We start from the raw sequence: 12,627 nt of genomic DNA, 5'->3' as shown, positions 1-12,627 counted from the left end.
CAGACTGGGCAAGGCTTTAACATGATTAACTTTAAATCCAATGTCTGAGGGTTTTAAACAGTGGCTAGGACTTGGGCTAGGGTAAATCCATTAGCGATGACTTGTTAGTGAAAGCAGGCTTGCCCCCAATGTGCGCCCGCCTGTCCGCTCGCTCACCCACTCCCCTTACCCTCAGTGGTAAACAACGATACCTCAATCACTTTTGGCTGGTAGCCTGCCCCACTTTTGCAAGCTGCAGTCTACTGATAGGTGATGCCCGCACTCACGAAAGCAAGACCCCCTCTGAACCTTATCATCTGATCCATAACCAAACAACATGTGCGTCCATTGATTTGTGACTCCTTCTTCAGGAAAACACTTCTTGTACATGTATACACATCCAGTCCAGTGATTCACCACTAAATACCATGTACTGCATCCACTGTCTTGTCGAGGAAAACGCCATCTGAACATAAACACATCCTACCAACTGGTTAACAATGCATCAGTTGCCCAACAATACATTTGAACTGTAGGGTACTGAACATCAGTGGAAGCCTAACTGATCTGCGTCTTCCTTGGAGATTTGCAAAATGAGTGCAACAAAATACGCATGATTTTGAACTCTTGGTGACCCCGGCTACGCTGCCTTGAATCCAAAAAGTTCCTGAATTAAAAATGGAAAATACATGCAGTGTATTCACAGGAAGCCCTGTGGAAAGGATTAATCTACCACTACCATCTCTCTGTATTGCTATGCAGGAGTGCATTGAATTACTAACTAGCTTAAATGAACCTGGGGATATTAGCACAGTTGACACAGAGAGGGAAGATAGAATGTTTTTTTTCCCTTCCAGAGATCAGCAGTCAGCAAATTAAACGCCATTGTGACCTAATGGGACCTTTTTTTTCCCTCATCTGCATATTATTAGAAAGCGTGGGACATCCAAACCTACCTAACACAATTATAGATCTATTCTACACCATTAGACTACAAGGACATCTCCATGGCATTAGTCACCTGACGTCACAGCATGGTGTAGCAGACCCTGCCCAACACAACAGTGGATACACTCAATAAGAACATCTAGGGCTACATACAGTATTAGACATAGATATTAGTGTGACACAGCTAAACCTAAGACCACCCAGGTCCAAATCCAGCCAGTGAGAATGTGGCCATATTGAAACTAAACTCCAGCTAAACTGGGCTGCTAACACAATGCTAAACTGGGCTGCGAACACAATGCTAAACTAGGCTGCGAACACAATGCTAAACTGGGCTGCGAACACAATGCTAAACTGGGCTGCTAACAATGCTAAACTGGGCTGCGAACACAATGCTAAACTGGGCTGCGAACACAATGCTAAACTGGGCTGCTAACAATGCTAAACTGGGCTGCGAACACAATGCTAAACTGGGCTGCGAACACAATGCTAAACTGGGCTGCGAACACAATGCTTGTGGCCTGAACCTTTCAGGTGATGGGACACCATGCCACACTACCGCAGCACATCTTCACCTCTTTCTTTGTGTAGTGGGTGACCAGCTTCTCCAGCTACCCCACCCCACCCAAGTCAGGATCTAATCACTGATAACAGCATTATTGGACAGCATGCTGATCTAACACAACTCAGGATCTGAAGACTGACAGTTTGTGGTCTGACACATCCACGCTGTGCCACTTCTATCCTCTTTCATGGTCCGAATGGCGTGCTTCTTGGCAGCCTTACCCACACCCAACACAACTAAAGGCAGTATCACAACATGGCATGGACAACCTGGCATAGCTTAACAGAACTTACTCCAAGACACCTCAGGATCTAGCCAGTGAGATCATGTCAAGTCTGAGCTGCTACTAAAGTGTCAGCCTATCCACGATATTCCGCAGCCAACAATGGGGGTCGCCATGACACCGAAAACGGTTATCTATTTCCGGCGAAGCTGCTTTGTATCTGTTTTAACGTGACTGTTGACAGTACTTAACTTATCATAACGCATATAAAAGTAAGCTTTTCTATTTGATATCGGTTATATATGTTGTAGTATATCCATGCTGAGGGCAGAATTGTCAACATTTCGAAAGAAGTCTAAGTTGAAGCATATTCTAGTTAGCTACCGAGAACGGAATGAACGGAAGTTGAAAACAGTATTGGAACAATACATATTTCCGGGTTAAGGAATAAGGTGGATACTAGTAGGCATGGGCCACCAGTAGGTACTCACAGCTACGCCCCCCCTCCCCACACGCTCACCTCCTTCTCCGTGTGGATGACGTGCTTCTTGGCCAGTTTCTCCAGCTCGATGAAGGCGTTGTTGGCCTGCGTCTCCACCTCCTTCTGCAGCTTGAGCCGGTGCTCGTCCATCTCCGTCTTGAGCTTGTTCTCCTGCGCGATGAGCTGCTTCTGGTGCTGCCGCCGCATGCGCTTGTAGCCCGACATCTGCTCCCGCAGCTCGTTCTCCTGCTCATGCTCGTGGATCTGACGGGTGACCTGCACCACACACACACACACACACACACACACACACACACACACACAGACCGCCGGACAGAGAGAGAGACAGGTGAGATGGGGGAGGCAGGTGAGGAGGAGGGAGAAGCGGGAAAAGAGGAACGAGACGTGAGGAGACCATTTGGAGGAGCGAGAGTATAAAATTAGAATCAGAGTTCAGAGTATAGAGGTGTGAGACAGGGCAAGAGGGTAGACAGGTCAGCAGAGACTCTCTGCTCCTCAGAATCAGAGTTAAAGAGTATAGAGGTGTGAGACAGGGCAAGAGGGTAGACAGGTCAGCAGAGACTCTCTGCTCCTCAGAATCAGAGTTAAAGAGTATAGAGGTGTGAGACAGGGCAAGAGGGTAGACAGGTCAGCAGAGACTCTCTGCTCCTCAGAATCAGAGCTAAAGAGTATAGAGAAGTGAGACCGGGCGAGAGAAGGAAGTCAGGTCAGTAGAACGTAGCAGGATGCGTCTAAGGAGTGAGAGCAAGGCCTGCTTGACATTGCCTACCTCCTGGTTTGGTTACTGAATTGCTGCAGCTCGGTTGACCGTGTGTATGCTACTCTGGCGTACCTACTGCCAGGTACTTTCTACACTGAGTTTGAACGACTGCTTTTTTTTAACCTCACATGCAGCTTTAGCTGCATCTAACAAACACACATGTATCATGCAGGCAATATTGCTATAATCTGAATATGGGCACTGGAATGAAAAATCAACAGGTACCACAGCAGTAACACAACACAGAGGTAGGCAATGTGAAACAGGCCTCAGAGGAGAGAGAGAAAACTGAGACAGGAAGACTCAAGTGTAGTAAGCTGGTTTGGGAGGATTGAGATGAGATGAATAGGGCAGAAGTCTGAGCCTGAGAAAGAGAAGGTGGGTGTTTGCCCCATCACCCCCGGGCGCTGAAGAACAACACAACTCGACCCACAGCACAGTGGCAAAACAAAGTACTTAACGCAGGCAACACGGTACAGTCCAATATCTCTCTCCTCTGCAACGCAGCAATATGACAGAAAAGTAGTGTGGACCACTGGGATTAAACAACCAATAAAAACAAGACAGACAAACAAACAAACACACAAGCATGATAAACAAGCATCACCTCTGTACTCCAGCACAACCCACAGCCCCCTTACCCACCCACCCACCCACCTGAGGAAGGGCATTCTCGGGGTCGGGGCAGTCGCCGAGCTTCTTGTAGGCGCCTGCCGAGCCGCGCAAGGCGAGCATGGTGCCGAGGTGCGAGAGGCGCGCCAACATCGGGGCCGCCCGAGCCCGAGCCAGGGAGCGAGCCAGAGCCAGAGCCACTCTACGTCCTGCCCTGTCCGACGCCAGAGTCAGAGGAGGCAGCAGAGCCGTGCGCACCGTCACAGCTCCTCAGCAGCAGCAGCAGCAGCAGTGGCGGCAGCGGCAGCCCACAGGCCGACTGACCGAGACTCCCAGGCCATATCCACTCCAGCGTTCCCTCTCCCTCTCCCTCTCTTTCTTTTTTCTCTCTAGCTGTCCGTTTCCCACCCTATCTCCTTCACGTCTCTCCCTCCCTCTCTCTCTCTCTCTCTCTCTCACACACTCTTTCCTCTCTCTCTATTTCTCCTTCTCTCACTCTCACACCCTCATCATCTCTCGTTCTCTCCTTTCCTCTCTCGCTGCCTGTTAAGTAGCATTCGGCGTAAAGGGGGTCACATGAGTCTCTCAGGAACAGGAGGACAGAAAAGAGAGAGAGGAAAGGAAGGATAAAGAGAGAGCAAGAAAAGAGAGAAAGAAAGAAAGAAAGAGAGGGTGAGAGAGAAAGAGAGAGAAGGAGATTTCCTAATCGCTTTTGAATCAGTAACCCCCTTCTGTAATGGTACCAATCCGACGAGCTCTGTGAACCGAGAGTCACAACGAGCCGAGTCATGCCATGTGATTTCCTCTCCACACGCAGGCAAGGGAAGGGAAGGGAAGGGAAGGGAAGGGAAGGGGGGGTGGGGGGAACCTCCAGCGAGAATAAAAGGGACAGACAAATACTTCCAGGTTGAAGGTTATTCTACAGGATACTAGCCATCACAAACACCGGCATAAACATCTGTCAGATTCATAGTCTGCCAGTGTACATATCTGCATGTTGTTCTTCGCATAAACATGAGCTGTGAAAATTAAAACTCTAAGCCTGCCACCATAATCAGCTCTAGGTGCACCGAGCGAGATGAAAGAGAAATAAGCTGGGTTATCACCGGGGGAAGGTAACACTGCTGAGATTACCCCCACTGTAATAAGCAGAAATCTGTTAGCATGCAAGCTAATGTTTTAAGCATGAGTACTGCTGCATTTTCTTCCCAGTTTGTCCTCTTGCCCTGAGGCATTCATAATGCATTCTCAGCTCTCAACTCCTGACTGCAGTGGTTTTAACTCATACACACTCAGCTGGGACTGACAGCTCACAAGAAACAAGAGGAAAAGATGCTACAGTGGCATCATCACTGAGGGCAGGTGTCCAGTATGACGACCTTTTGCGAGTGTCGAACTTGACGGGGACGCGAGGATTAAAAACCTTTCCTCAACCGATTGTCTGGTCTGCCAGCCACAACCCGCTGGTCATCTATAAAGACCCTTTATGTGCGCTATTAAACCATAAGACCCTGGTTTTTCAGACACACTGCACCACCTCTGTCTCCCCACAGAGGGCGCTCACACACCAACAAAAAAAATTGCCATCCTCTTATAAAGATGATGTCATCTCCTCAGGCATAAGCACACACATACAGACCACAATACTGACTGCCTAACTGTGTGACTTCATAACACAGAGGGCAAAACCTAACTTATGCCCCTGCAGAATCCGTTCATTAAACACAGGGAAGCGTGTCGCCGTTTATTACCACCCACAATGAGCATGTCCACCGATTAGGGCTTAGAGAACGCCACTGATGGAAGACTCCATTGAGCCTGGGAAAGGATTCTTGCCACTACAATCAAAATGGTTCCATCAGAGCCGGTAGGAGGAGTTAGAAGCAGAAAACAGCTTGTTAACTAGAGCGAGTTGCCTTGACAACAGACAGAATAGGAGTGGTGGTGGTGGTGATGGTGGTGGTGGTGGTGGTGGTGGTGGTCGTGGTGGGGAAACCTTTTTTTCCCCTCCAAAAGAAAAAAAAAACAACAGAGTAGGGGGCTTGGAGAAAAGAAAGGAAAGAGGAAAAGAGAAGTAAGGATGAATGGATGAAGAGATAGGGCTGGAGAAAGAAAGGCGCCAGTGTGCGATGGTGATGGAAGAGGATGGGAAGATGCAGGTGGCAGACTGCGGTCGGGCTCACCAGCGAGGCAGACTTGATGGTGGCGAAACGCTCGCGGTTCTTGTAGTTGTGGGCCTGGCTCTTGTCGGAGGAAGATGGACGCCCCTCGGCCCGCGCCTCGCGATGCGTGACGTCATCCCGGATGAACTGATGATCCTGATAAAGCAGGTGAAGGGAAACAAAAAAAGAAAAGGAGAGAAGAGAAGAAAAATCACTCACTGCTTCCTGTTCTGCACTCCTGTTATCACCCCATGTTATCAATCATTTGCGAACAGCATCCCTGTAACCGAACTGGTCATTACCGATGCCTCGGATAATGGCAGCACCGGTGTGTGCTTGTCCAGCAAAGAGAAGGAGCAGAAGAGGAGACAGAGACTGTACAAAGGGGCAGATGGAAAGTTAAGGGGAAGAGTGTGTCAAAAATGTCTCATTCGCTTATACTCAAACACACACACATACACACACACACACACACACACACACACACACACACACACACACACACACACACTGAAGAGTAACACCAGGCAGGCAGCGGGGAGCTATTTATACACAACAGCAAAGAGCAGTTATGCACACTCACACACACACACACACACACAGAGAGAGAGAGAGAGACAGACACAATAAATGCAGATAGGCATAAGGGAGCTATATATACACAAAAGCAAAGTGGTCTCTCTCTCTCTCCCTCACACACACACACTCTCTCTCCCTCTCCCTCACACACACTCTCTCTCTCTCCCCCCTATTCTGTGAGCCTCAGCACAGCGTGGCTGCGATCGCCCTTTTAAGTCTGGCTAATAATTTATCCGTTGGACCCAAGCTGCGACCAGATGTGGCAGCTCTTCCTCTAGTTTGCGCTCCAGTCTCCTGCAGTGCCCTCTCTATGGCCACTCCCCCACCCCTTTCCTAAAGCAGCCAGCGGAAGATTATGCAAACATCAGGTCCCTCTCCCTCTCCCTCTCTGTGGAATACAGACTCTGAGGACACTCGTAGCCACCTTCACAACTAGTTCCCTTCATAAAGTAGCAGTGAGGTCACTCAAGATAACATGGGCCACATGATTACACTACCTGCACTGAACTTACAGTCGGCACTTTCAGGGGCCTAATGACAGTCGCAATCTTCTACTGTTCCACTTGGAACCAGATGTGATTCAAAAGGATGTTACCCTGAATCCTCAGAAAGAGCCCCTGAACACAGGTGTGGTTAAAAGGAGAACATCCACCAATCCCGAGATCACAGAGTTCAGCCAAGACAGTTAACAACCGAGACAACCAACTAGTATCCAAACAGCAACCCCTGAATAAAGGCTTTTGAGATTCAAATAAAGGCTTTTGTTCAATATGGGCTCTGGTTTTAGATTTGTATGCCCACACTTTTTGTCGGGCCAAAACATATTTCAATAGGTCTAGTATTTGAGTTGAAGAACTGAACAGTACACAACCATAAAATGGCTATACCATGGAATCCAATGGGGGAAGTCACTGACAACATGGAAAGGATCCCCCATAGAGACATACACCCGTGTCTGTTTACCTCAATACTATAGAAAATGGCAGGGTTCCAGCCTGCCTTGGGAATCCTTTGAGGAATGAGATATTATCTAATATGTACTTAACTTAAAACATACACAGAACCAGCATTATGTTCCATTTAATTATTAAAGAGGCCTTCACCTATTCCACTAATCACTCCTGCGAGTTTGATTAAAGTTAACCAGAGTCAAATTCCTTGTTTGCTTACACAAACCTGGCCAATAAAGCTGATTCTGATTCTAATGATTCTGCACCTACATTTCCTGCATGTGCGTGGAAAGTGTGCGGGGGGGAAAACACATAAATGGACTGTATGTACTTCTACTTGTGCTTACGGAACTCCTTTCTCTATTAACCTCTCCATTATATTCCCCAATATTCTTGTCTATCTTACACACATGTACTTGTGCTCTCTGCACTGCTTTTCTCTTCTCCTCTCCAGCAGGCTCGGTGGCCGTTCAGTAGAGAGGAGCGTGGTGTGGCCCCAGTGCCCACTCTAGAGTCGTGACGCGGTGGCAAGCTGGGCAGGGCACCAGGGGAAAGGGATCTTATCTGCGTGGCGCTGGAGCGACAACATGTCACTTATCATTTGCCCTGCCGGCACGCGTGCACCCGCAAGCCCGCCTGCCCGCCTGCCCGTCCGTCCGTCCGTCCGTCCGTCTGTCCACTTGCCTGCATGGCGTGCATCACGCACAGGGGCAGCAGTCAGCTGGCATTAGCACCAGCTTACCCAACCCTTCCCCTGACGGCAAACAGCTATGCTTGTACCTTGCGGTTGTGTTCGCACCCGGCAGACATTGCTATCCCCAGCGATTTAACAAAGTAAGGCAGTATGCAACCCCAAGCAACAGGAGGGGAGGCAGAAACGGTCGAGATTAAGTAAACAGAGGAATGACGAGCATCCACAACAGGCGTTTGAAAGAAATAACAACAACGAATAATAACAAAAATACGTGTTATTTAGCAAAGAAACAACAGAGCTGTGGTTGTGAGGGAGCCCTCATCTTCCTCAGAGGTGAACTGAAGGTGAGGAGGCGCTAGCCAGACAGAGAACAGACTGTTCCGTCTGGAGAGATCAGATGCCAAATGCTTTTCAGTTTGAGCTGAGATGCATGACTGGGTGCTTCTTAAGCACCACACTGGCGACTGCGACACAAAACAACATATGTCTGTGTGGAGCTATTGTTTACACACTGGAATGTGTGTCGGTGTGTGTTTATACCCAGGAATGTCCATGCATGCTGGTATATATGTGTGTGTATGAGTGTCTGTCTGAGTGCGTGTGTCGTGTGTGTGTGTGTGCGCACATGAACGCGTTTGTGCTAATAACAAGTTATGGGGGAAGCTGTTCTTCATGTCTGTCATCATTGTGACACGGAACAATGGAACACACGGTGCTTGACTGCATACTGACCCCTGAGGGGCTCAAATGTGTCACCTCGAGACTGTGGGGGTTGGATGGAGTATGTGTGTGTGGGTGTGTCTGTGTGTGTGTGTGTGTGTGTGTGTGTGTGTGTGTGTGTGTGTGTGGGGGGGTGGGTCTGGTTGACTCTGGGAGGAACAGACCTTTTTGGGGTGTTGAGAAGGCTCCAGTGTGCTGTCATAGTGCATCATGGGCAGGTCGGCACTCTCGTCCAGGACCTCCTGGATGCTGCTGATGCTGCTGCTCTGGCTGCCTGTGCTGACCGAGGTGCTGGGGATGGAGTGGTTGCTGCCCAGGCTGTTCACCTTACAGCTGGCCTGCTCTCCATCCTAGCCACCACCAGAGAGAGAGAGAGAGAGAGAGAGAGAGAGAGAGAGAGAGAGAGAGAGAGAGAGAGAGAGGGGGGGGGGCAGTTAGAGGGGGTTAACAGGCTTTGAGTGAGGCATTCACAACATTCTCTCTCACCCACCCACACAAACATGTCTATGCAAATCCACACATATTTACTCTCTTCTTCATGCTCACATGCACACACACCCTCTTACTTGCACACACTCAGGAAGCGAATACACTTTCCCTCTCTCTCTCTCTCACACACACACACACACACACACACATTCTCCTGGACTAACATATGCAGACACACACACACACACACTCAAAACTTGACCACATTCCACATAGGGGAATGTTTCTGGTTATAATTGTTCTGTTTTTGTGTAGAGCAACAGCACAATAGGCCCTTACCCGCAGTTTGGCCTTTTAATGATCCTAATGCCTGAGCAGCTAGCTGGCGCTAATTCCTCAGAGCTAGCGCTCACCCAATTACCAAACGCCCTGTGGCCGGCGTTAGCTCACGGTGGCGTTTGGCAGAACCACTCACCTGGATATCTATGTCAGTCCGTCTTGGCCGCCCATGCAGTGAGCCAAAGGGCAGTAATGGCATTATCACGCTTCGCCGTCTCCCACACAACAAACCATGTGGGCCCCTCAAACACTCGTCAGGTGACGAAGACCATACTGGTCGAAACGTTGTGTATTAAATTCACTTCGGGAGCAGCAGCAACAGTGTGCGGGTACTTTTTTTCTATTCTTCGACTTCCTTTTTACCCTGCACCTGTTTAAGTTAGGGATGTGCGTGCACTCTCTACGACTATGGCCCGTCAAACGCCACACCGTCTGTGGGCCACCTAGAGCTCCGTTTGTCCCCAAAGTGGAGGAGTTCTGCCTGAGAGGTGCCTGATCTGTAATCCCAACACACTGGGACATATATATGGGTCTATATCTAGTCATATTTCTTCCTTCTATCTGGGTATTACCAGTATCTACCCTATACCTCTAGGTGTATCTTTTGATATAGATCTACAATGTTCTTTTTTTATAAAAAAAAAAAATGAAGTACAGCTTTAAATGTGTACGTGTTAGGCGAAAGGTTCTTGAAAGCTGTAATAAGGTCTTCCTCAGTAGTGTATACATTAAGAGCTTCTGAGGATATTCAACTTTTATCGGTCACAGAGGCTGTACTGTGCCAAATTGACTGCATTATGGGCAAGTCCGTGCTGAGGTGCCTTTTGCCGTTTTATTGCACGACTACATGAGAGATTCATGAGATTCTTGATTCTAATTGGCTCCTCTAAGTGTCAAAAGGAACCTGCCAATGTTTGAACATTCCAGCGCGGGGCTCAGTGGAATTTTCTGTAGCGTGACGCACTTCGTGATGCACTTGGTGAGTGATGTTTGACAAGTCTGACAACCGCTTTGCACTTGTACTTGTTATCTGACAGGAGCAGGAATGAATAAGATATTCAGGGCCTTCCATAACTTCCTTGCTAGTAGCGCCCACCCTCCAATTCACATTAGCCACCCTCCAACAACAACAACCCCCCCCCCCCCCCCCTCCCTTCTCCTCTCCTCTCCTCTCCTCTCCTCTCCTCCCCCCCCAGCTCACCTCCTCTTCCTCTTGGGATTCTCCCATTGGTCCATTGTGTTTCTCCTGGTAGAGGATCTTCTTCATCTTGCGGTACTGCAGGTTGTCCAGCTCACGCACCGCATCCTTGGTCCGCTGGATGAGGTCGACGAGGACCCGGGGGGAACGCTCCCGCCGCACAAAATCATGCTGAACAGACAAACAAACGCATGGACAAGGGGGACAGACAGAGAATAGAGAATAGAGGGACAAAGAGAAAGACAGATACGACAAAGAAAAGCAGGTAAAGACGGAGAAGAATAGAGAGAAGGAAAGAGCGATAGAGAGAAAGAAAGAGAGGGGGACAGGAAAAGACAGATACACAAAGAGAGAGAGAGTAGGATGGAGGAACAGAGAGAGAGAGAGAGGGAGAGAGAATACATAAGAAAACAGACAGACAGACAGATGGAGAGAGACAAAGACAGACAGACAAACAGAGAGACAGACACATCTCAGTTAGCCACTGTCATTGCTTCCCCTTCTTTCCACAGGGATTCTACACAGGTGTCTGGGCAGGTGAGGTATTTACAAAAGAGAGACCGTAATAAGGAAAAGAAAAGATAAAACTACGATTCATCCTCCTGCAGTAAAACAAAGGGAAAAAAAGAAAAAGCGACTATACAGACACAGAGATAGCATTATCGGAGCATGCTCTGCCTGTGGCTACGGCTAGAGGAAATGATTGATCTGATACCTGCACAAAAACGTCCTCGTCTGGTCTACTGGGAGGAATCTAATGGTGCATTTTGAGACACGTGTGAGCCTGGCGACCGTGCTTTAACCTTTCCCACGCAGCGCGGCTCGAGATCACATTCTGTGGACGGTGTCGAGACGGGAAACGGGAGCCCGGATCGGACCGTCATCTTGTGAAGTGCTGCTGCATGCCCCATTGCGTTACTCTGAATGTGCTGGGGATTACGTCACTCCCCCACCGGCTGCTGGCACGCAGCTGGCCACCCACTAGAGGGCGCTGGTGCTTCAGCTCAGCTCAGCTCAACCACCCCCCCCCCCCCCAACTCGCCCCCCACCTCCCCTTCCTCTCTTCCCTCACACAGACGAGAGAGAACAAGTGAGTGTGAGATAGAGACAGAGAGACAGAGAGACAGAGAGAGAGAGAGAGAGAGATAGAGAGGAGTGAGTGAGTGTGTGAATGAGTGAGAGAGAGAGTAAAGGAGTGAGAAAAGGACAGAGTAATAAGTGAGTCAGCATGGCCGCCCGCTCGTCCAGTTTGCTCCTGATCAGTCCGTTCCACATGATGCGTTTAGCACGGACACCAATTCAGAGAGCGGAGAGAAAAGAAGAAGAGGAGGAGAAGAAAGAAGAATAGAAGAGAAGGAGAGGAGAGGAGAGAGGACCTCAAGATGACATCTCTGTAACGGGACTGAGGGGGTCGCTCTCCTCTCCTCTCCTCTCCTCTCCTCTCCTCTCCTCTCCTCTCCTCTCCTCTGCTCTCCACTCACAGGGTGTCCAACCCCTTTGAGCACAACTGGGGCTCTGACATAGTGAGTGGGCGCTTGCTTTTCAAATGGGCAGCTGGGGCTGACCCCCGGGGGCCTGAAGAAAACTAATCTTCAGGATTATCTAAAAAAATCTGTGAGTGTGTTTGTGTGTCTAGAGTGTGTGTGTGTGTGTGTGTGTGTGTGTGTGTGGAGGAGAGGGGATTGAGAAGGAAAATAATTTACACAATCCCAACAGTGCGGAAGTGACTCAGACACTTCAATGCCTCCATCCGTGTCTTGCAGTCTCTCTTAGCAAGCTTAGCTGGCTAATACACCCCAGACACCTGTCCTACTTAGAGCAGGGTTACCTGTGCAGTCAAAGCCCCCTGTAAACCCTCCTCCCACACACTCAGACCCCCATCTAAAATAACCACCCCCAACCCCTCGTCGACAGTAAGATGAAGAGGATCGGGACGTTCTGTAAGCGAGGGAGCAGGACCTGAGGGC

At 49.2% G+C, this 12,627-nt stretch overlaps 1 protein-coding gene across 7 annotated transcripts in view; it reads right to left on the bottom strand.

Annotated features, from left to right (window-relative positions):
* taok3a (TAO kinase 3a) overlaps positions 1-12,627 on the bottom strand; it is a 59,075-nt gene that overhangs the window by 7,444 nt on the left and 39,004 nt on the right. For 6 of the 7 annotated variants that reach the window (XM_062542493.1, XM_062542497.1, XM_062542495.1 and 3 more), the window contains 4 exons: positions 10,664-10,831; positions 8,859-9,044; positions 5,773-5,907; positions 2,236-2,472 (listed from right to left, as the gene is read on the bottom strand). In XM_062542493.1, the coding sequence (XP_062398477.1) occupies positions 2,236-2,472; positions 5,773-5,907; positions 8,859-9,044; positions 10,664-10,831 (726 nt within the window). The remainder of the gene's footprint in view (positions 1-2,235; positions 2,473-5,772; positions 5,908-8,858; positions 9,045-10,663; positions 10,832-12,627) is intronic. The other variant, XM_062542499.1, reaches the window with a different exon arrangement.

Source organism: Sardina pilchardus, chromosome 8 (assembly GCF_963854185.1).
Source record: "Sardina pilchardus chromosome 8, fSarPil1.1, whole genome shotgun sequence".
Lineage (NCBI taxonomy): Eukaryota > Metazoa > Chordata > Actinopteri > Clupeiformes > Clupeidae > Sardina > Sardina pilchardus.
This window is presented reverse-complemented; position numbering and strand designations above follow the sequence as displayed.